The sequence below is a fragment of the Erythrolamprus reginae genome, chromosome 11, assembly GCF_031021105.1.
Source record: "Erythrolamprus reginae isolate rEryReg1 chromosome 11, rEryReg1.hap1, whole genome shotgun sequence".
NCBI lineage: Eukaryota > Metazoa > Chordata > Lepidosauria > Squamata > Dipsadidae > Erythrolamprus > Erythrolamprus reginae.
Genome location: NC_091960.1, coordinates 34,457,639 through 34,480,453, shown reverse-complemented (window position 1 = coordinate 34,480,453; position 22,815 = coordinate 34,457,639). Strand labels below are relative to the sequence as shown.

Genomic DNA, 22,815 nt, shown 5'->3' with positions numbered 1-22,815 from the left:
CAGGCCATTTCCAGCCTCCAGAGGGCCTCCAGGAGGTTGAGGATAGCTGTTTTCGCCCTCCGCAGGCATTGAATTATGGGTGTGCACACTCACGCATGCACAATAGCATGCGCACATGCTCTTTCGGAACCCGAGGGGGAAAAGGTTCGCCATCACTGTCCTATGGTGTTAGGAACTAAAGCTTCTATTCTGGCACCTGGGAACATATTTTTACAATCTGACCAATCCGGTGTTTACAGTGGGGTTGTCCCTCTGACCTTTCTGCCAATCAGCTTAAAGCTCTGTTGGGAGAATTGGTGCTTGACTTATGGTTGGGGGTCATCACAACATCAGGAACTGTATTAAGGGGTCGAAAGGTTGAGAACCACTGGTTTAAATAGAAGTAGACCAGTGGTGGGTTCAGGAGCTGGAGCATGCACAATGCTTCTGCGCAGGTGCAGAACGATCGTGATGGTGTCCAGGGGAGTCGGCAGAACCTCCTGCCACCGCTGCTACCTGTTTTTCCCAAACCGGGGTGAACAGGTAGACACCCACCACTGAAGTAGACGCCGATTTCAGAAAAACAAAAGGAAGATCTCATTGGACAGTGGGCTCTTCCGACATGCAGTGAGTTTGGGTCGACTGGCTAGAGCAAGCCATGCTCATCTTTGGTTGGTGATTTCTCTCTCTCTCCTCTTCTTCTCCACAGAGAATTCAAGTGTAACAGCAGGAGCAGCAAAACAGAAGGTGAGTTGTGAAATGTGGATTTTGTGTTCCCTTCGGTTCCCAAGAGATAGTGGTGGAACAAACAAGGATGGAGGTAGCTTCAGGGGGCTTTGACATAGTTAGGTTTCCCCAGAATTTTGCACGAAGCACAGCTTGTATTTCCAGTAGTTTTATTCCCTGCACCTGGGGAAAAAAATTAGCAGTATTAATATGGTTTGTTTACAGTATTTTTCAGAGTATAAGACGCACCTGAGTCATTCCGTGGGAAATGGACCAATTTTAAAGACCACCCCCACCTTACCAGCTCAGATTTTGATGAAATTTGGCACATGGTTTCTTTATGATATAAAACTATGCTGTGCAAAATTTTAGTTCAAAAGACTAAAAATTGGGAGTTCTAGGAGACCTCAAATAAAGTTTGCAAAGTACATGGGGGTTTGCCAGTTTGTAAAGATTACATTAGATTAGATTCATTGGATTTATATGCCGCCCCTCCCCGCAAACTCGGGGCGGCTCACAAGGTAAAAACAATACATAATAACAAATCCAATACCCACCAATCCAATTACAATTTTAAGCTAAAAAAAAATTCATAAAAAAACAACCCCAGAATATTAAAAAACAAGCACACAATCAATCTAACACCAAAACAACACGGGCAAGGGGGAGATGTTTCAGTTCCCCCATGCCTGACGGCAGAGGTGGGTTTTAAGGAGTTTGCAAAAGGCAAGGAGGGTGGGGGCAATCCTAATCTCAGGGGGGAGCTGGTTCCAGAGGGTCGGAGCCGCCACAGAGAAGGTGCGCAGGTTCCCCAAATATCTCCAACACACTACTGAAACTGCCGCGTTTACAGCTTCTAGAGGTTGGCCCAAAATGTCATTTTTGCCGACTCAGCATTTTGCAAACTTTATTTGAGGTCTCCTAGAACAGTGTTTTTCAACCAGTGTGCCTTGGCACACTAGTGTGCCGCGAGACATGGTCAGGTGTGCCGCGAAGCTCAGAGAGAAAGAAAGCAAGAGAGAAAGAAAGCAAGAGAGAGAGAGAAAGAAAGAAAGAGAGAAAGAGCGAGAAAGCGAGAAAAAGAACTAAAGAGAAAGAAAGCAAGAGAGAGAGAAAGAACAAGAGAAAGAAAAAGAGAGGGAGAAAAAGAGAGACAAAAAAAGCAAGAGAGAGAGAGAGAGAAAGAGAGGGAGGGAAGGAGAGAGAGAAAGACATAGAGGGACATAGGGAGGGAGAAAGAGAGCAAAAAAGAGAGGAAGGAAGAGAAAGAGGAAGGAAGGGAGAGAAAGAGGGAGGGAGAAAGAAATAGAGCGAAGGGGAGGAAGAGAGAGAATTTTTTTCTTCAAACTTTTTTTAGCCCCCCCCCCCCCCCCCCCGCTCAATGTGCCCCAGGGTTTCGTAAATGTAAAAAATGTGCTGCGGCTCAAAAAAGGTTGAAAATCACTGTCCTAGAACTCCCAAGTTTTAGTCTTTTGAACTTAAATTTTGCACAGCGTAGTTTTATATCATAAAGAAACTATGTGCCAAATTTCATCAAAATCTGAGATGGTAAGGTGGGACCACTGACTGGTCCACTTGACACCGAATGACCCAGCTTAGTTTTTGGGGAGCAAAATAGGGGAAATAATCTACTTATCAGGTATTCATCTGGCTAGCATCCTTAGTTTGGTTAGCTTCATCACATTATTTTATCCCCTAGTTAAGGGCTTTAAAAAACTTTATTCTGAGAGAGTAACAAAGAAAGAGCTTGCAAGCCAGCGAGAACATCGTTAGCACCTGGTTAGGGCTTGAAAGAAACATTTGTAGCAAGTTAGACCAATGAGGGGGGGGATTTGCAAAGACTTAGGGCTTGGAAAACATTCTTAGCAGAGAGTAACAATGAATGAGCTTGCAAGCCGGTAAGAGCTGGAAAGATCGTTAGCAGCTAATTAGGGCTGGGGGGATACATTCAGAGTGTAAGATGCACCCAAGTTATCAGACTCATTTAGGGAGGAAAAAGGTGCATCTTATATACCAGAAAATATTTAGTTATTTATTATTCAGATTTTTTATGCCACCCCAATCCCAAGGGACTCTCATACAAATAGCATCTAAGCTACCTTTGCTTCCCGATCCAGTCGTAGGGAGATCTTGGGTCTTATTTGTGACCCCAATTCTTCAGTAAAAGCATGTCCTTCTGATCTTGCACCAATGATGTGTTCCCTCTCTGTGGGGATTATTATGGCTATAGCAGCAGCAATAGCACTTGCATACTGCTCCACATTGCTTTTACAGCCCTGTCTAAGCAGTTTATAGAGTCAGCATATGGCCCCCAACAATCTGGGCCAACCTCATCTGAATCGTCTTCTAATGGCCTCACCTTCTGTGCCCAGCGACTAACCGTACTTCTGTCGACTGCAGATTCTCCATAACCTGTACACAAACGTTTGTGAATGTTCCCAACAGTTTCTTTCTCCACAGTGAGAAATTCAATGACGACGCGCTGCTTGTAACGCACATCACTTACGGACGGCATTTCGAAACACTGCAGTAGCTACACTATATGTCTGAAGAAACACAAAAATTACACACGCACTCCTGACAATTCAAATAATGTATATCTAAAGTTTCACATGCATGCCAGTACTGTAAGGTAGTGATGGCGAACCTATAGCACGGGTGCCACAGGTTGCCCTAGCTCAACTCCAACGTGCATGTGTGTGCCGGCCAGCTGATTTTTCGCTCACACAGAGGCTCTGGCAGAGAGCAGTGTGGTCGGGCAGTAGGAAAAGCAAGTAGGGTGCTTGGCTGCATAGCTAGAGGTATAACAAGCAGGAAGAGGGAGATTGTGATCCCCTTATATAGAGCGCTGGTGAGACCACATTTGGAATACTGTGTTCAGTTCTGGAGACCTCTGTAGGGATTGTGTAAGCCAAATATTAGCTATGCTCAAAGATATTGACAAAATTGAAGGGGTCCAAAGACGGGCTACAAGAATGGTGGAAGGTCTTAAGCATAAAACGTATCAGAAAAGACTTAATGAACTCAATTTGTATAGTCTGGAGGACAGAAGGAAAAGGGGGGGACATGATCGAAACATTTCAATATGTTAAAGGGTTAAATAAGGTTCAGGAGGGAAATGTTTTTAATAGGAAAGTGAACACAAGAACAAGGGGACACAATCTGAAGTTAGTTGGGGGAAAGATCAAAAGCAACATGAGAAAATATTATTTGACTCAAAGAGTTCTAGATCCTTGGAACAAACTTCCAGAAGACGTGGTTGGTAAATCCACAGTAACTGAATTTAAACATGCCTGGGATAAACGTATATCCATTGTAAGATAAAATACAGGAAATAGTATAAGGGCAGACTAGATGGACCATGAGGTCTTTTTCTGCCGTCAGTCTTCTATGTTTCTATGTTCCAGGTGAGATGGAGAAGGGCATTTTTACCCTCCTCTACCTCCAGGGAAGCCTTTGGAGCCTGGGGAGGGCGAAGCACAAGCCTACTAGGCTCACCAGAAGTTGGGAAACAGGTCATTTCTGGCCTCCAGAGGGCCTCTGGGGGGCGGGGAAAGCTGTTTTTGCCCTCCCCAGGCATTGAATTATGGGTGTGGGCACTAGCGCATGCGCGATAGCGCACACCCACACTCTTTCGGCATCCAAGGGAAGAAAGGTTCGCCATCACCTTTGTAGGCTGAGAAAAAAAATATGGTGCATTACTTTACGACCGTGCTGCATTTTTCTGCTCTCAATAGTGTCACAAATATGTATAGAGCAGAGCGGGAGGAATGTCCCATGGGGCGACCTTGCAGAATGGGTCAACCATTTTTTCCAATTCACAAAGGAAAAAGGGGAATGGCTATTTTAGACTTGGTGGCAAAGGCAGAGCTGTTGCCAAGGGACTTAATGTTTTCCCTCTTCCTCTTCCAGGCCCAGGCAGCACGTTTCCAGATGTCCACCTGAGCAATTGTTCCACCAAGAGGCATGCGAGTGAAGATGACTTGAGGAAGCGGCTGAAATCCCAGGGGTCACTAGGGCTGACGACTGGAGGGGCTCTGCGGAGCACTTCCTCTTCTGACTTCACCCAAGAGCCAAAGTTCTATCAGTCAGGACATCCTGGGCAAAAGACCTCCGCGTGCCTGGCAGATAAGGCCCTGCCGTATAGCATGCTCAGCTTCCCAGAAGGTCCTTGCACTGTGTTAAGTCAAGAGCACAAGCCTAGTTCCTTACACCCTACAGAGGCAGCCGAGCGGTACAGAAGCCTCCATACTCAGAGCAGCGTCAAGTCGGAAGACTTTCTGGCGTCCAGTGTCCCTGCCTGCCCTGCCGACACCCAAGCCTTGGAGGAAAGCACCACGCAAGACAGGGCCGCCAAAACTTTCTCCCATGCCACATTGGCCTCGGGGAAGTGTAACATCGACAGCATCATCTCCCTGTTGAAAAGCAAGTGTGGCAACGGCAGGATCAACCTCTACCCTGTGGTGCAGCTCATAGACATTATGAAGGACATTGACCGACTCTCCCAGGACTTGAAGAGCTGCGGTGTTCACTTAGACTGCAGCGGCTTGCAGTTGGATAGCCACCTGCCGCTTAGTGAGGAAGGCCGAGGGCAAGGCCTTCATTATAGCTTCTACTCCTCCCCCATGCTGGCCAACAGCATCCGAAGTCCGGAGGAGTTGGCAGTGCAAAGCAGCGCCAAAGCAGAGCTTCTCAAACAACCTAGCCATTATGCGGGAGAAACGGAAGGTGACACTCAAGGGGCCCAGGACCATATCCACCAGGGTAGTCCTGTCCTGAAGGCCCCTAGTGGCCTTGACGAAGCTAGCAACTCAGAGTCTGAGTCGAATGACTACCCTGAACTAACCAATACAGATATCCTGAGCGAATTGGCCTCTCTGGCTTGTCCAGAGCCTCAGTTATTAGACCAGCATTCGGAGTCCCACCATCAGCTGCTAGAAAGCCAAGGGGCTGAGTCAAGGTCTCAGTTAATGGGCTCACCGTCTCTAGAACACCAGCCCCAGCTAGTCGATTCTAAGTCTCTGGAGCCGCCTCCAGAACCGTTGGCCCTGCAGACAGTGGATCCCTTGCCTGCGCCACTGGGGCTGCAGCCTCTAGAACCCCTGGAGCTCCAGACTTTAGAACCTCTTTCTGAGTCGCTATCGCTGCAGTCCCTAGAACCCCTTTCGGAGCCTCTGGGGCTCCAGTCTTTAGGGACCTTGGACCACCAATTGCTTGATTCCCAGTCCCAGCTCCTGGATGCAGAGGCCCAGCTGCTTTCCCCTTTGCCCAAGTTGCTAGACTCTCAGGCCCCCCATCTGGGAAGGCAGGAGGCTTCGGGAGAACACTCGCTACAACCTGGAGCCCGCCTTGGAGGCTGCTCCTTAAGAGGAGTAGTCAGGCGAGGTGCTGGGCGCGGGAGGGATGATCACAGGAAATATGCTCTGCGGAGAACAGATAAACCAAAGATACTCTGCCGTCGTCGTCGGGGAGGCCGAGGGCACCGGACAGAGACTGTCCCTGACCGTCAGGCCCTCCCCATGGCTGTACCAGTGGAGGTGGTCATGGCACAACCAGAAGCCAGGATGTCAGTAGCCACCGCTACAGCAAATGAAGTAGCGGACCCCATGGCTTCCACGTTGGAGTCTCAAGATAGCCTGAAGGCTGCTCCCCTCCTGAATCCCGCCAAGCCCAAATGCCGCGGCATACGTCGGATGGTGGTGAAGATGGCCAAGATTCCCGTCTCTCTCGGGAGGAGGAACAAGACGACGTACAAAGTGTCCTCCCTCACCAGTAGCTTGAATGTAGAAGGCAAAGAGTTGGCCCTCTCCCATTCCCTGGAGCCCACCCCACTGCTGAAGATGAAAAACAACGGCCGGAATGTGGTGGTGGTCTTTCCTCCAGGAGAAATGCCTATCATCCTGAAGCGCAAGAGGGGGAGGCCTCCCAAAAACCTGATGCTCGGACCCTGCAAACCAAAGGAGCCGGCCCCAGAAGTGAAGAAACGGAGGAGGAGGAAGCAGAAGTTGGCATCTCCACAGCCCTCTTACGTTGCAGACACCAACGACAGTAAAGCGGACTATTCAGACGTCCTGGCCAAGCTAGCCTTCCTCAACCGCCAGAGCCAGTGCTCTGCTCGTTGCTCCCCACCCCGCTGCTGGACCCCAAGTGAGCCCGACTCCATCCACCAGGCTCCCGACACTCAGAGCATCTCCCACTTTTTGCACCGAGTACAAGGCTTCCGTAGACGGGGCGGCAAAGGAGGCGGGTTTGGGCGTGGGGGGAGCCATTCCGCCCGCTCCTCCCATTGCTCCTTCAGCGATTTCTTCGAAGGCATTGGCAAAAAGAAGAAGGGGGCTCTGGGGACAGGCATGCATGCCGACCCCGCTCATCCCCGGAAGAGAGGCCGCCAAGAGCCGGACGCCATGGAGAAGCCCAAAAGAAAGAGGCGGTCTCGCAAAAACGGGGTCTTGTTTCCTGAACAGAACCCCAGCCAGAACTTCAGCGATGGGTCCTCGGAGTGGTGTGGAGAAAAAGAAAGCCTATGGATGTCCCACCAAGGCCACCTTTCTGGTCAAGCCAACAGGAATTGCAGCTACCAAGGCAGCGATTCCCGGAGCTTCCACTCCTCAACCCTGGAGTCAAGTTCTTCAAGCCGGACTGGATTTTACGGGGGGAGCAATTCCCAGTCTGAACTCAGCCAGGAAAGGCAGAGCCTTTTCACGGGCTATTTCCGTTCCCTGTTGGATTCCGATGACTCCTCTGACCTGTTGGATTTTGCCCTCTCCAATTCCCGCTCTGCCTCGCGGAAATCCTCCACCACATATACAGCCCCGCCCAATGCTATCGCAACCCAGAGAGGCATGGCGTCTTACTCGAGCCGGGGCGGGAAAGCCACACCCTCTTCCACCACCACAACTGCCACGAGCGAGGTGCCCTTCCACACAGTCAGCCGGCAGTCGTTCCTCCCCACCAGAGCAACAGGCTACAACCTGTCCCAGGCTACTTCGGATTGCCGTGACCCGGATGCCTTCCAGAAGCTGGCATCCCTCTCGGCTGTCTCCAGGTCTCCCACTACTCACTCCACTACAGCCTCCAGCTATGCACAATACGGCAACTATGGCAGTACTGGAGGACAAAGCGTGACTCCGGCCAGCTTGTTTCAGCAAGGGAAGTCCTACCACACCACCCAAGACTGTCCCAACAACAAGGATTGCAGCTTCACCTACGGCGGTGGCAATAGCCTGCCCTCCTCCCCAAGCAGTGCCCACAGCGTCAGCTACACCCAGCAGACGTCAGGGCCCAGCATGTCTCTGAGTAAGCCCTCTTTCTTCAACAGCTCCGATCCCAGCCAGTTCTCCAGCTCCTCTCACACCCCCATGAGGTGTGACAGCCGGGCAAGCACTGTATCGCCAGGGGGTTACATGGTCCCTAAGAGTTCAATCCCCTTCCAGCCCTCACCGGAGAACTGTAGGCAGTTCCCTAGTGCCTCTCAATGGGCGTTCCGGCAAAGCTACGGTCTGGACTGGAACTCGGACTCCTTCAGTCAACTCTACAACCCGGGCTTTGACTGCCACATCAATGAACCCAATGTCATCCTGGACATCTCCAACTATACACCCCAGAAGGCCAAGCAGCAGACGATCTCGGAGACCTTCTCCGAATCCTCCTCAGACAGTACCCAGTTCAACCAGCCGTCGGGCTACCGGAGGGCCAACAGTGAGGCTTCGTCCAGTGAAGGGCAGTCCAGCCTCTCTAGCTTAGAGAAGCTGATGATGGACTGGAACGATTCCTCTTCAGCCCCAGGTTACAACTGGAACCAGAGTGTTTTATTCCAAAGCAGCTCCAAGCCAGGACGGGGCAGGCGAAAGAAAGTGGACATATTTGACACTGCCCATCTCAGTTTCTCCACGGGGGGCTACCCCTCCAAGAGAGGGACTGGTGCTCGGCAGCCACGGGGTTCCCGGGGCGCTTGCACCTCCAAAAAAGAAAGAGGCACAGGCAAAGCTAAGTTCCCCACCAAATCCCAGTCGGTGAACCCGCTGTTTCAAGACAGCACAGATTTGGGGCTGGACTACTACAGTGGGGACAGCAGCATGTCGCCGCTGCCTTCACAGTCCCGGGGCTTTGGGCTCAGTGAACGTGACCCTTGTGACTACACCGGGCCCTACTCCATGAATCCTTCCACGCCTTCCGACGGCACCTTTGGGCAAGGGTTCCAGAGCGACTCCCCCAGCCTGGGGCAGACGGACTTGGAGAGCAAGCATTTCCCCACCCTGCCCCACCAGCTGGCCGCCCCACCTTCTCAGCAGACGGTGTTTGAAGCCAGCTTGCAGAAAGTTTTCTCGCCCAACTGCTCGCCCACCCTGGCCTTCAAAGAGGACTTGCGGCCCAGCGACATCCGGAAGCTTCCAGCCTGCGACTCGCTCAAACACGGCATCGCCGGGGTGGCCGGCTTGCCCCACTCGGCCGCCCACATGGCCTGCCGGGACCTCTCGATGTCTCAGCCGCACTACGACTCTCCCAGCTGCAAAAACCCCAGCTATTGGTATTCGCCCACCGCCAGCACCCGCAGCCCCCCCTACGACAACAAAGCCGGGGTGGGCATGCTGGTAGACTTCATGGGGAGGAGCCCCGAGGCTTCTTGCCTCAACCCCCATTTGACCAGCCCCCCCAGCAGCAACCCTTCCAAGAGCGAGAAGGAGCCCATGGACATGGCAAGGGCTCATCACCGAGGAGCCTATATTTGCCCCTTGATGAATGACTTAAATATCTCCCCGGTCCCGAGAGACTCGATGCTGCCGCTGCAGGACAACTATAGGTACCCCAGCTTTGCACCCCAAGGGCACCCAATCATGACCGCAGCCCAGAAGAGCGGGTTTTTGGGCCCAATGCTAGAACAGCATCCCGAGGACACATTCACAGTCACCTCCTTGTAGTGTCATCTGAAGTGCCAACCAGACACGAGGTTTTGTTTCAGGGTAGGTGCCTGAGGATCAGCTGGGAGGCAAGTGGGGGGGGCGCGGGGATGGAGTGGGGTCGGGAACTCATCATCAGTATCGGGTTGCAGCCAGTAATGGGCAGCCAAAATTTTTACTGTGGATTATTTTGTGGGTGTGGTTCAATGGTTATGTGACTGGGTAGGAGTGGCTTGCTGCCCATGTGACCAAGTGGGAGTGGCTTGAACGATCATCATTGTTCAAGTGAACTGTAAAGTCCTCGACTTACAACCTCACCAGTGTCGCTCGCTGGGGTGACAATTTGCTTCGTGTTTCCTGCGCTCTCCTTCCTGGGTTGCCCCCTCCCCTCAGGCTGGGTATCTAGGCAAACAGGTGCTGCCAGAAGCATAAATGCTGCTTGCATCTCAGGCGGGAGGTGGCCGCAGGAGGCTGGCGGGGAGCTGGGCAGGAGAGAGGGAAGCTCGTCCGAGGCCAGGAAGGAGGAAAGAGGAAAAAAGCAAGGAGCGCAGACACAGCAGTAGCAGCAGAAGGGAGGAAAAGGAGAGCCGAGCCGAGACCAGTAATCCAGGAAGTGACAGCCGCCGATCATCTGGAGCTGCGCACGCATCTTCATTTCCACTGGTGGAACTGCGTTCCACCCCGTCCTGCCTGCTGCCCACCCTTGGTTGTATCCGGTATGGCTGGGATTGGGGCTCCAGTAGTGAAAATGGCAATGGGTGTGCATCGTCGCACCCCCGACGTGTGCACTCCTGTGGACACATGAGATTTGGCTTCTGTGCATGCTCGGCTAGTGAAATCTCACGCAAGGACACTATTGTGCACGATATGCGTGGAAGCAAAGAAATCACCGAAAATAGGCGGAATCTCATTCACGAGTTTGTCCTTGCATAAGATTGCACTTGCTGCCCATGTGCAGAAGCTGAATCTTCTGCCGATAGGCGCATGGGTGCCCACTGGGCATGCACCACCTGCAACGGCCCAGAAGAGCATACCGATAGCGGCCAGTAAGTGGACCCTCCTCATTATCATCAGGCTGTCACAGAGCAGAGGGGTCAGCATTGTTCTCATTAGCACATGGAAGGACTAGAAACAATGGGATGAAAGTAGATTTAGATGAGATATCAGAAAAAACTTTCTAACAGTAAGGATGATAAACCAGTGGAACAGTTTGCCACAGGAGGTGGTGGGCTCGCCTTCACTGGAGGTCTTCAAACAGAGACTGGACGGTCATCTTTCTGGGATGGTTTAGTGAATCCTGCATTGAGCAGGGGGTTGAACCCGATGACCCTGGAGGTTCCTTCCGATTCTATGATTCTATGATGCCAGTGGGGCTGGCAAAGAAGCTCGTGGCCACACTGGGGATGAAAACAAATGAACGGGTTCTTCTGAGGGGTGTTATTTTTTAAAAAGGAACTTTTTGTAATGGTCGACATGAACTGAGATGCCAACTGCAAATGGTTCTCAGGCAGGAGTTCCAATTTAGGGCAATGTTTCTCAACCTTGACCTCTTTAAGGTGTGTGGCTTTCAACTCTGGAATTCCCTGATGATTCGGCCAACATTTTCACAGCAATAAAGTTAGGTGGGGCAAGAACCCCAGAGCTGTGTCACCCATGAGTTATGCTGACTCGTATTCTGCCTCTTATGTGCAAATCCTTTTAAAAGGTGTGTGTGTGTGTTATATTACTCTAATAACCACTTTAGATATGACCACAAAGCGTCCATCCGGTTTAGCAATATAGTGGTACCTCTACCTAAGAATGCCTCTATTTCAGAACTTTTCTAGATAAGAACTGGGTGTTCAAGATTTTTTTGCCTCTTCTTAAGAACCATTGTAATCCCGGCCATCTTGGGCTTTTCTGGGCTGCCAGAGGAGCCTTTCAGTAGCGCTTAAGGAGGTTTTGGCAGTCCAGAGCGAACAAAGCATTTTCCTTTCTCTGGGAATAAACCTCTGCCAGCGCCCAGAGAAAAGAAACGCTCGCTTCGCTCTGGGCAGCCCAGAGAGAATGGAGCGTTTTCTTTCTCTGGGCATTTGGAGAGGGAATAAACTACTTCGCTGTGGTGACCCCCTTGCGCTGCCTCCCATACACCCGGCGCGAGGTTGCCTCCAGGAGCGTCTGGGCGTGGAAAGGCAAAAGGGGGTGTTTCGCCCCAGCCGGATCAACTCAGCTTCAGCCAAACTGAGGAGTCACCACAGTGAAGGAAATACGCTGGATACAATGCGAGCGAGAGGAGAGGGGAGCCCTTCAGCATGGGAAGGAATAGGAAGCAGGTAGCAGAAGCAGCTGCAGCCGTCTTTCGGTGAAAGGAGCGGGAGGTTCCCCCCTCTCACCCTCCTGGGTTTCTCTCTCTGCCGCCTCAGAGTCCCTCTTTTTTTTTTTTAAGCCTCAAAGTTTTGGATTTTTTTTATTCCCCTCACCTTCTTCCTTCCGCAGTGACTGTCTTCCTCCTCTTCCTCCTCCTCCTCCCACCCAAATTCTGAGCTTTTATTTCTTTCCTAATGGGTTTGCACACATTGTTTGCTTTTACATTGACTCCTATAGGAAAAATTGCTTCTACTAACAAACTTTTCTACTTAAGAACCTGGTCACGGAACGAATTCAGTGCTCAAGTAGAGGTACCACTGTATTTTTTCCAAAGATTGCTAGTGTATAGTATTGGGTTGCAAGCCAGTATGGGCCACACTGCATACCGGTAGGGAAAGTGGAGTTGCGCGCACAGCTCTATGCGCGAGAAGCAAAATCTTGTGAGAGGATGCACGTGAGAGATTTTGGCAAATGCGCATGCTTGGAAGGGAAAAAAAATCTCCAAAATCTCTCACACATGTGTCCTCTTGCAAGATTTTGCTTCCTGAGCATGTGCAGAAGCAAAATCTCTCTGGGGCATGCATTCATGTGCGCCGGCGACGCAGAGCTGGGCACGCATCATCCCAGTAGCGACAGTAAGTAGCAACCCCCACCCTACTTGTCTAATGTCTGAATCACATCTTTTAGCTGACCACCACCTTTGCCAAACTCAGCCTGTGGCTAGTTTATGCGTCAGTGTCTTGTACAAATACAGTGGTCCCTCTACTTAAGAACTTAATTCGTTCCGTGACCAGGTTCTTAAGTAGAAAAGTTTGTAAGAAGAAGCCATTTTTCCCATAGGAATCAGCGTAAAAGCAAATAATGCGTGCAAACCCATTAGGAAAGAAATAAAAGCTCGGAATTTGGGTGGGAGGAGGAGGAGGAATAAGAAGAGGAGGAGGACAGTCGCTGCCCAGAGCGAAGGGAGCGTTTCTTTTCTGTGGGCGCTGGCAAAGGTTTATTCCCCTCCAAGCGCCCAGAGAAAGGAAAATGCTTCGTTCGCTCTGGACTGCCAAAGCCTCCTTAAGCGCCACCGAAAGGCTCCTCTGGCAGCCCAGAAAAGCCCGAGATGGCCGGGATTAAAGGGGGAATGGCAGGAAACTGGCCGGGCCTTTGTCCCGCTCTCAAATTTCCTGGGAGATTTTTCCAGGCTCGGGTTCTTAAGTAGAAAATAGTTCTTGAGAAGAGGCAAAAAAATCTTGAACACCCGGTTCTTATCTAGAAAAGTTCTTAAGTAGAGGCGTTCTTAAGTAGAGGTACCACTGCATAGAAAAGTGGATTAAAAGTTAATCATGTGGTAAACATGTCATGCAAATATCTATCGGGAGTCCTGGTAATCCCAAAGGTGTTGGTTTGTTTGTTTTTCAAAAGGCACCTGGACTTTCTTGGTGTTTTTCTTTAAAATCTTTTCACTTCTCATTCATGAAACCAAGAAGGAGAAGTGAAAAAGCATTCAAAGAAAGAAACCCAGAAACTCCAGTGGACTTTTGGAAAATGCACCTTTCTCACATATCGGGCAGACAGACACACAGTCCATAAAATATCTCCAGGTAGCTATAAATCGACCGAACTTCCTGGTACACCTTTGCAGAGAACGTGAAGGATATATTTACAGGTAGGACCAGTACATATCTATGACCAGAACTGGGACAAACATTTCCATGGCTATGCAATGCTATCGTAAAAGGTAACACAATTTGACCGACAATCTTGGCAGGCACTGTTCCATTGTTAAATAAATAAAATCCCATCAGTCGTTAGCTATGATTCCAGTCTAATCCAAGATTTAAGATTTTAATTGGATTTGTATGTCGCCCCCCTCCGAGGACTCGGGGCGACTCACAGCATGTACAGAAAAAAGCAGGAAACAGTAACAACGATCCAATTAATAATACATTAAAAACAATCTATAAAATTCTAATTACAAAACTATCAATACTAGTGATGGGCAAACCGAACCCACACAATTCGGGTCCGTACAGAATTTTGCAGTGTTCGGTATGCCAAACACGAATCCGAAATTTTCTGAAACTTGGGGCAAAGTTCAGGGTCGCGTTCGGCGTTCGTAGCTTTGACGTCACCGGCAGGTTGCTAAGGACGCCAAGGTGATCACTTCCTGGATTCCATGGAATCCAGGAAGTGATCACCTTGGCGTCCTTAGCAACCTGCCGGTATAAGTGATGTCAAAGCTCCGCCCCCGGAATCTCTTGGTGGGATTCCCCGTTCGGGTTCGGCTGAATTTTGTGTAAAGTTCGTCCGAACGTGCCGAACCCGAACACCATTGGGTTCGCCCATCACTAATCAATACCATTCATTCAACAATCAAACTAAAACATTCATTGGTCAGTGGGGAAGATCTACAGAACCCCTGGCCTGGCAGCGAAGATGAGTTTTTAAACACTTTCGGAAGGCAAGGAGGGTGGGGGCAGTACGAATCTCCAGGGGAAGCTGATTCCAGAGGGCCGGGCCCCCCACAGAGAAGGCTCTTCCCCTAGGTCCCGCCAGCCGACATTGTTTGGTCTACGGGACCCTAAGGAGACCAACTCTCTGGGACCACACTAGTCCCTGGAATTCGTGCAGCAGAAGGCAGTCTCGGAGGTTGTCTGGTCCTATGCCATGTAGGGCTTCATAGGTCATAACCAACACTTTGAATTGTGTCCGGAAACAGATGGTTAGCCAAGCCATTGTAGGGTTGGCATCTCCCAAATGTCCATAAGTTGAAAACTATCTGTATTCTGGAATAGAAGCAGTGACTGGGTTCGTATCTTGTGCTCGACTGGAGCTTACATCACTGTTGGGTGTTTTGCCCAAACCAAGTATAGAGTTGGTTTAATGTCAGGGTTCCAAGATTTAGACCCATAGCAATCAAAACAGGACCAGGGAAGACATGATACCGGTGTTCCGATATCTCAGGAGTTGCCACAAAGAAGAGGGAGTCAACCTATTCTCCAAAGCACCTGAGGGTAGAACAAGAAGCAATGGGTGGAAACTAAACAAGGAGAGAAGTAACTTAGAACTAAGGAGAAATTTCCTGACAGTCAGAACGGTTGATCAGTGGAACAGCTTGCCTCTAGAAGTTGTGAATGCCCCAACACTGGAAATTTTTAAGCAGATGTTGGATAACCCTCTGTCTGAAGTAGTGTAGGGTTTCCTGCCTAAGCAGGGGGTTGGACTAGAAGACCTCCGAGGTCCCTTCCAACTTTGTTGTTGTTGTTGTTATTATTATTAGTAGTAGTAGTAGTAGTAGTAGTAGTAGATCATATTGGCACAGGTCTGGTGAAAAACCGACTTTGAAGGCCCCCATGGTTTTCACCTAATTAAAACAATGGATTTTTGCTTTCTCAAAACAATAGAATAGAATAGGATAGAATAGAATAGTGCTGTACTGCAGGCCACTGAAGCTGACTGTAGATCTGCTGGTCAGTGGTCCAATACGCTGGCTCTGTTAAAAAGTGCTATTGCTAACATGTTGTAAGCCGCCCTGAGTCTAAGGAGAAGGGTGGCATAAAAATTGAACAAATAAATAAATAGAATTCTTTATTGGCCAAGTGTGATTGGACACACAAGGAATTTGTCTGGGTGCAATCAGTCACATGGTCCAATCACTGCTCTGTCTGGTTGCCTGGTGACATTACTCCTCCTTCCTCTGACCGGGTGCAAGACTGGCCTTGGTTCCCAAGTATTTTATTTTGGCTACAAAGTCCCAACTGTCTCAAATGCCCTCCTCCCTGTCGCTCAGCTTCAGTGGGGCAACACTTGAAGCTCCAAGATGGTTTCGCTCAGGTCGGCTTCAGGGTTGATTCCCAGACCTGACGGTTTATAAGCCCTCCTCCTCCTTAGCATGCTGTCAACATCGCCAGTGATAGCTGTGTTTGGCTATAATTTAAGCACATCCCTGTGGGGACGGCAGTGGCTCAGGGGCTAAGAGGCCGGGCTTGTTGATCAGAAAGGTCGGCAGTTCAGCGGTTCAAATCCCCAGCGCAGGAGTAAATATAGCCGAAAATCACCATAATCTTGCTCACCCGAGCATCTTCACATAAGATGTTGCTTGCTGGACATGTGCAGAAGACCAATATCGCCTGGGCGCACAATCAGGGATACGCAGCTGCGTGTACATCATGAAAATCGCTACCGCAACATAGCACCTTACCATTCCGGTAGCAGGCCATCCCTGGTGGTAACTCTCAACCCTGTGCCAGATCCTCAGCCTCCAAATGCCTATCTAGCCCTCCCTCCAGGGGTGGGCAGCAGGCAGGACGGGGTGGAACGAAGTTCCACTGGCGGAAATGAAGATGTGTGCAGAGCTCCAGCTGATTGGTGGCTGTCACTTCCTGGATTACTGGTCTCAGCTCGTCTCTCCTTTTTTTCCCTGCTGCTGCGTCTGCGCTCCTTGCTTTTTTCCTCTTTCCTCCTTCCTGGCCTCGGACGAGCTTCCCTCTCTCCTGCCTAGCTCCCCTCCAGCCTCACGCGGCCACTTCCCACCTGAGGTGCAAGCAGAAGGCTTGGGTGGAAGCGGCGCTGGCAGTATTTATGCTTCTGGCAGCACCCATTCGCCTAACTACCCAGCCTGAGACGGAGAGGGCGACCCAGGAAGTAGAGCGCGGGAAACACGAAGCAAATTGTCACCCCAGCAAGTGACACTGGGAAGGTTGTAAGTCAAGGACTTAACAGTTCACTTGAACGATGATGATCATTCAAGCCACTCCCACCTGGTCACATGGCCAGCAAGCCACTCCTACCCAGACATATGACCATTAGGCCACACCCACAAAGTAAGCCACACCCACAGTGTGGCAGCAAAAATTTTGTCCTCCCTCGTAGCCTCTTTTCTGCTCCAGAAATAAGTTCCAGCTCCTACTAGGAAGACCCACCAGGCAAAGAGGTTTTAAATATTTAAAACCTGTTGTGAGCTGCCCCGAGTCTACAAAGAGGGGCGGCATACAAATCTAATAAATAATAATAATAATAATAATAATAATAATAATAATAATAATAATAATAATAATATTTGGCTCCTGTTTCGGATGCCCTCCATCCAGCTCTTCCAATTCAGAGCTTCCATTTGTTATCTAAGCCAGTGTTTCCCAACCTTGGCTACTTGAAGATATATGGACTTCAACTCCCAGAATTCCCCAACCAGCATTCGCTGGCTGGGGAATTCTGGGAGTTGAAGTCCAAATATCTTCAAGTGGCCAAGGTTGGGAAACACTGATCTAAGCATCGGGGTTGAGATTAGCTGTCCGTAAACTAGTTATTTGGCTGTGTTGTGTTTCTATGCCGTCCTTCCTTTTTATCAGCTACCTAAAGGGCAATAGGCCGAAAGGCAGAAGAGGCGTTGGAAGAAATAAAAATAAAACAAGCAAATAATATTTAGTGGGGAGCAGATTGTCCCCGAGGGGCTTCTGAAAGCAACTTCGGGAGCCCTGAAATAGCAGGATAAACACCCCTCTTTGACATTCCAAACACACAGAGTGAGAGACAAAAGATTTTGCTTCCAAACCTCCCAGGGGTGTGTGTGTGTGTGTATGTGTGTGTGTCTTGTCACTCCCAGGCTCCGTATTAGCTTCCCTTGGGAGTTGTATTTATCTTTCACTCTTCCCCACCTTCAGATCAAGGCTTTCTCCTTCAACCAGGCCTTTTGAGTTTTGGGAACAATTCTGTTTCCTAGTTTGTCCAGATTGGCCAGGGAGATGCTGTCAGTAGTATTCAGTGTGTAGGAAATGGGGGGGGGGATATTAAACTGAAATGCACGCACCCCCATACAAGCAAGTGACATATAGATGCATCCTGTTCGACTCGGGCTATTCCTCTCTTTGAAGGTGGAAAACAATTCATAAGTGGCTATTGGAGATAAGAAAGATAGAACTCACTCCATAATAATTAAAATAATAATACAGTGTTCCCTCGATTTTCTCGGGTTCGAACTTCGCGAAAAGTCTATACCACGGTTTTTCAAAAATATTAATTAAAAAATACTTCGCAGATTTTTTTCCCTATACCACGGTTTTTCCCGCCCGATGACGTCATATGTCATCGCCAAACTTTCATCCGACTTTAATAAATATTTTTTTAAATTAACTTTAATAAATAAACATGGTGAGTAATAATCTAAATGGTTGCTAAGGGAATGGGAAATGGTAATTTAGGGGTTTAAAGTGTTAAGGGAAGGCTTGGGATACTGTTCATAGCCAAAAATAGTGTATTTACTTCCGCATCTCTATTTTGCGGAAATTTGACTTTCGCAGGCAGTCTCGGAACGCATCCCCCGCGAAAATCGAGGAAACACTGCAATAATTTATTAGATTTGTATGCCGCCCCTCTCCAAAGACTGGGGCGGCTCACAAGAACAATACATAATATACAAATCCAATATTAAAAAAACAATTTGAAAACCCTTATAAAAAACAATCATACAACCAGACAAACCATACATAAATCGGAACAGCTAGGGCTACATCAATTTCCCCATGCCTGGCGACATAGGTGGGTTTTCAGGAGTTTGTGAAAGGCAAAGAGGGTGGGGGCACTCCTAATCTCCAAGGGAAGTTGATTCCAGAGGGCCGGGGGCCGCCACAGAGAAGGCTCTTCCCCTGGGTCCCGCCAGATGACATTGTTTGGTTGACGGGACCCGGAGAAGAATGCATGCTTCTAGGAATAAAGACAAAAAAAATCCCCCCCCCCAAATATAACATCTAATTGCCCATATAACTACGGCAGCAAGGATATCCTATGCACAATTCTGGGGAAAAACAGAGACCCCACCAGAAAATAATAGCATAGAGAAAACCTTTAGATGTGCAGAAATGGACAGGATGACCATGATGATCAAGGGAATTAGTAACTCAGAATATTATGAGATTTGGAATATTTGGTATAATTGGATAGGCAATAAAGGCAAAAGATCGGGATAAAATGTGAAAGGATGTAGAAAAAATGAGAAACATTAAAAAAATGCAATGTAATATATGTTCTTATAAAGGGGTGATTATAAAAAATGTAACAAATTGGGGAGGAAACGGGCATAGATCAGGGACCGCCTTCTGCTGCACGAATCCCAGCGACCAGTTAGGTCCCACAGAGTGGGTCAACTAAACAATGTCGCTTGGCAGGACCCAGGGGAAGAGCCTTCTCTGTGGCGGCCCCGGCCCTCTGGAACCAATTCCCCGCAGAGATTAGAATTGCCCCCACCCTCCTTGCCTTTCGTAAGCTTCTTAAAACCCACCTCTGCCGCCAGGCATGGGGAAACTGAGATACTTTTTCCCCCTAGGCCTTTACAATTTTATGCATGGTATGTTTGTATGTATGTTTGGTTTTATAATAAGGGTTTTTAACTGCTTTAATATTGGATTGTTACATGCTGTTTTTATTACTGTTGTTAGCCGCCCCGAGTCTACGGAGAGGGGCGGCATACAAATCCAATAAATAAATAAATAAATAGATCTGTATTAAACTATAGAAATGTTGTTTTTAAAATTTGAAAACTAATAAAACTTTTTAAAAAATAGAACTGGGAGAGGATATGCGGAAGAAAAGATAATGCCCTTCCTACAATCTTAAATGGAACAGCCTAGAGCAGGGGTCTCCAACTTTGGTAACTTCGAGTCTGGTGGACTTCAATTCCCAGAATTCCAGAGCCACAAATCTGGCTGGGGAATTCTGGGAATTGAAGTCCACCAAGGCTTGGAGACCCCTGGCCCAGAGATAGCTGTGCAGGTGGTCCTCATCTTACAGCCACAACGGGCACCAGAATCTCTGTTGCTAAGCAAGGTGGATGTTACATGAGTGGGATCCGATTTTACATCCTTTTTTGCCCCTGGTGGTGATGGAAATCACTGCGGTTGTTAAATGAATCATGAAACCGTTACGTAAATCCGTATCCCTGCATCGCCTTTGTTTGTTGGAAGCTGGTAGGTTGCAAATAACACTCTGGGAAGCGGCATTCGTTGAATGTCAAATACAGTGATACCTCATCTTACGAACTTAATTGGTTCCTAGACGAGGTTTGTAAGGTGAAAAGTTTGTAAGACGAAACAATGTTTCCCATAGGAATCAATGGAAAAGCGATGAATGCGTGCAAGCCCAAAACTCACCCCTTTTGCCAGCCGAAGCGCCCGTTTTTGCACTGCTGGGATTCCCCCGAGGCTCCCCTCCATGGGAAACCCCACCTCCGGACTTCCATGTTTTTGTGATGCTGCAGGGCAGCAGCATGAAAACGGGTGCTTTGCTGGCAGCGGAAGTCCAGAGGTGTGGTTTCCCATGGAGGGGAGCCTCGGGGGAATCCCAGCAGCGCAAAAACAGGCACTTCGCTGGCAACGGAAGTCCGGAGACGGGGCATCCCAGTGGCGGCGGCTTGGGTTTGTAAGGTGAAAATAGTTTGGAAAAAGAGGCAAAAAAATCTTAAACCCCGGGTTTGTATCTGGAAAAGTTTGTATGACGAGGGGTTTGTAAGACGAGGTATCACTGTACAGTGGTACCTCTACCTAAGAATGCCTCTACTTAAGAACTTTTCTAGATAAGAAACTTACTACCCCCACTGTGTCCCCCCACCCTCCATGGGGACAGCAGCCGTGCCCCAAAGTGAATACTTCGATTAGATTAGATTTATTGGATTTATATGCCGCCCCTCTCCGCAAACTCGGGGTGGCTCACAACAAGGTAAAAACAATACATAATAACAAATTCAATACCCACCAATCCAATTACAATTTTAACCTAAAAAAAACTTTAAAAACAACCCCGGGATATTAAAAAACACGCATACAATCAATCTAACACCAAAACAACATGGGCAAGGGGGAGATGTTTCAGTTCCCCCATGCCTGACGGCGGAGGTGGGTTTTAAGGAGTTTGCGGAAGGCAAGGAGGGTGGGGGCAATCCTAATCTCAGGGGGGAGCTGGTTCCAGAGGGTAGGAGCCACCACAGAGAAGGCTCTTCCCCTGGGTCCCGCCAGACGACGTTGTTTAGTCAACGGGACCCGGAGAAGGCCAACACTGTGGGACCGAACCGGTCGCTGGGATTCGTGCGGCAGAAGGCGGTCCCGGAGATATTCTGGTCCGGTGCCATGAAGGGCTTTATGGGTCATAACCAACACTTGAGTCCTTCCAAGAGTGGGCTGTGTTTTGATCAATATTTCTGTTTTTTTTTTCCCCCCTTCCCTTCTCTCTCTCTCTCTCTTTCTCAATCTCTTTCAGAGCTACTTTAGCAGCTTTTTCCTCCGGAACACTTTTCAAGTTCTGTATTTAATGGACATCAAAAACAAAACAAAACCCACCACACTCGCACACACACACTCGCACACGCACACACGTACGGCAAAGAAAATTCTTTTTGTTCGCTCGTTTCTTGGTTGGTTCATTTGCTGCTTTTTTTTTTCCCCTAAGAAAACAAAACAAAACAAAAAAGAGAAAAAGAAAGGAAGGAAAGAAGGAAGGGAAAGGAGACAGAGGACAACAACCCCCCCCCTCCCAAAATCCCTTAAGACAGAAAGGGGAGGTTGGAGATAGAAAATACCATGAAAAAAAAATCAATAAACTTGCTTTCTTTCATGATGGCACCGGAGTGGTGAAGGGAGGGGGGCAGTTTTTGAAGCAGACTGTCGGCAGCTCCCTCCGCCCAGCAAAAAGACAATCGGACAATCCATTCAGATGCCCAAGTCAAGTGGTCGAGTGGAGGCCTCCCACCACCCACCCACCATCCAGCATGCAGACCAAAAACACTCCAGGAGGCAACGGACAGAAACCGAGGACGTCCAGAGGGAAGGGGGACATTCATTTTTGCTTTTAATTTTTTTTTTTTTAATGGTGGGACGACGGAAGGTATCGGGGAGGGAAAACTCTGCAATCTCTAAACGCCAATCAAGGAAGGCGGAAGATTGGGCACTCTCTTCCTTCTTCGACTCTTCCTCCTTTCCCTTAGGTCTCCCTCCTCTTTTTTTCTTTTTTTTTTTGCAGATTTCTTTCATTTTTTTCCTCTTCTTGGTCGGTTGGTTGGTTTGCCTTTTTGTTTTTTGTTTTTAACAAGGAAAAAAGGAAAAACTTTGTTGCTTCATTTCTTTGGAGAGCCCAGAAGATTCCTTTATAAGTCTGTGAATCCAATCTCGGAGACCACCACCTTCTCCCAGTAAGTAACGTTGTTGAATCCGACCCTCTTTGCTCTCCTCGGCAGGTGGTTGATTTCTCTTTTCCAGTTGCCCGTTTCCCTGTGCTACCTGTTCTTCATATCCTCTCTGCCAAAAGGACTAGAAACTTGTTGATAAATGCTCTCGTAGCCTCTGAGCAAAACTGCAGTGAAGCACTTTAAAAAAAAACAAAACCATTGTTGCAAATAATAATAATAATAACAATAATAATAAGAGGATGAAGAAGTAGAGTATAATAGAATAGAATAGAATGAAATTAGGCAAGAATGAATGGAATGGAATAGAATAGAATAGAATGAAATTAGGCAAGAATGAATAGAATAGAATAGAATAGAATTCTTTATTGGCCAAGTGTGATTGGACCCACAAGGAATTTATCTTGGTGCAGATGCTCTCAGTGTACATAAAAGAAAAGATACATTTGTCAAGAATAGAATAGAATAGAATAGAATAGAATAGAATTCTTTATTGGCCAAGTGTGATTGGACCCACAAGGAATTTATCTTGGTGCAGATGCTCTCAGCGTACATAAAAGAAAAAGAGACATTTGTCAAGAATCAGGAGGTAGAACATTTAACAATTGTCACAGGGGTCAAATAAGCAATGAAGAAGCAATCAATATTGATAAAAAATCTTAAGGATACAAGCAACAGTGACAGTCATACAGTCATAAGTGGGAAGAAATGGGT

The 22,815-nt window shown here is 48.4% G+C and overlaps 1 protein-coding gene across 2 annotated transcripts in view; it reads left to right on the top strand.

The window, feature by feature from the left end:
* AHDC1 (AT-hook DNA binding motif containing 1) overlaps positions 1-22,815 on the top strand; it is a 359,984-nt gene that overhangs the window by 324,574 nt on the left and 12,595 nt on the right. Inside the window, exons 4-6 of one of the 2 annotated variants that reach the window (XM_070764441.1) lie at positions 689-726; positions 4,618-9,665; positions 21,180-21,401. In XM_070764441.1, the coding sequence (XP_070620542.1) occupies positions 689-726; positions 4,618-9,623 (5,044 nt within the window). In that variant the 3' untranslated portion in view covers positions 9,624-9,665; positions 21,180-21,401. Of the gene's footprint in view, positions 1-688; positions 727-4,617; positions 9,666-21,179; positions 21,402-22,815 lie in introns of those variants that run through there. The other variant, XM_070764442.1, reaches the window with a different exon arrangement.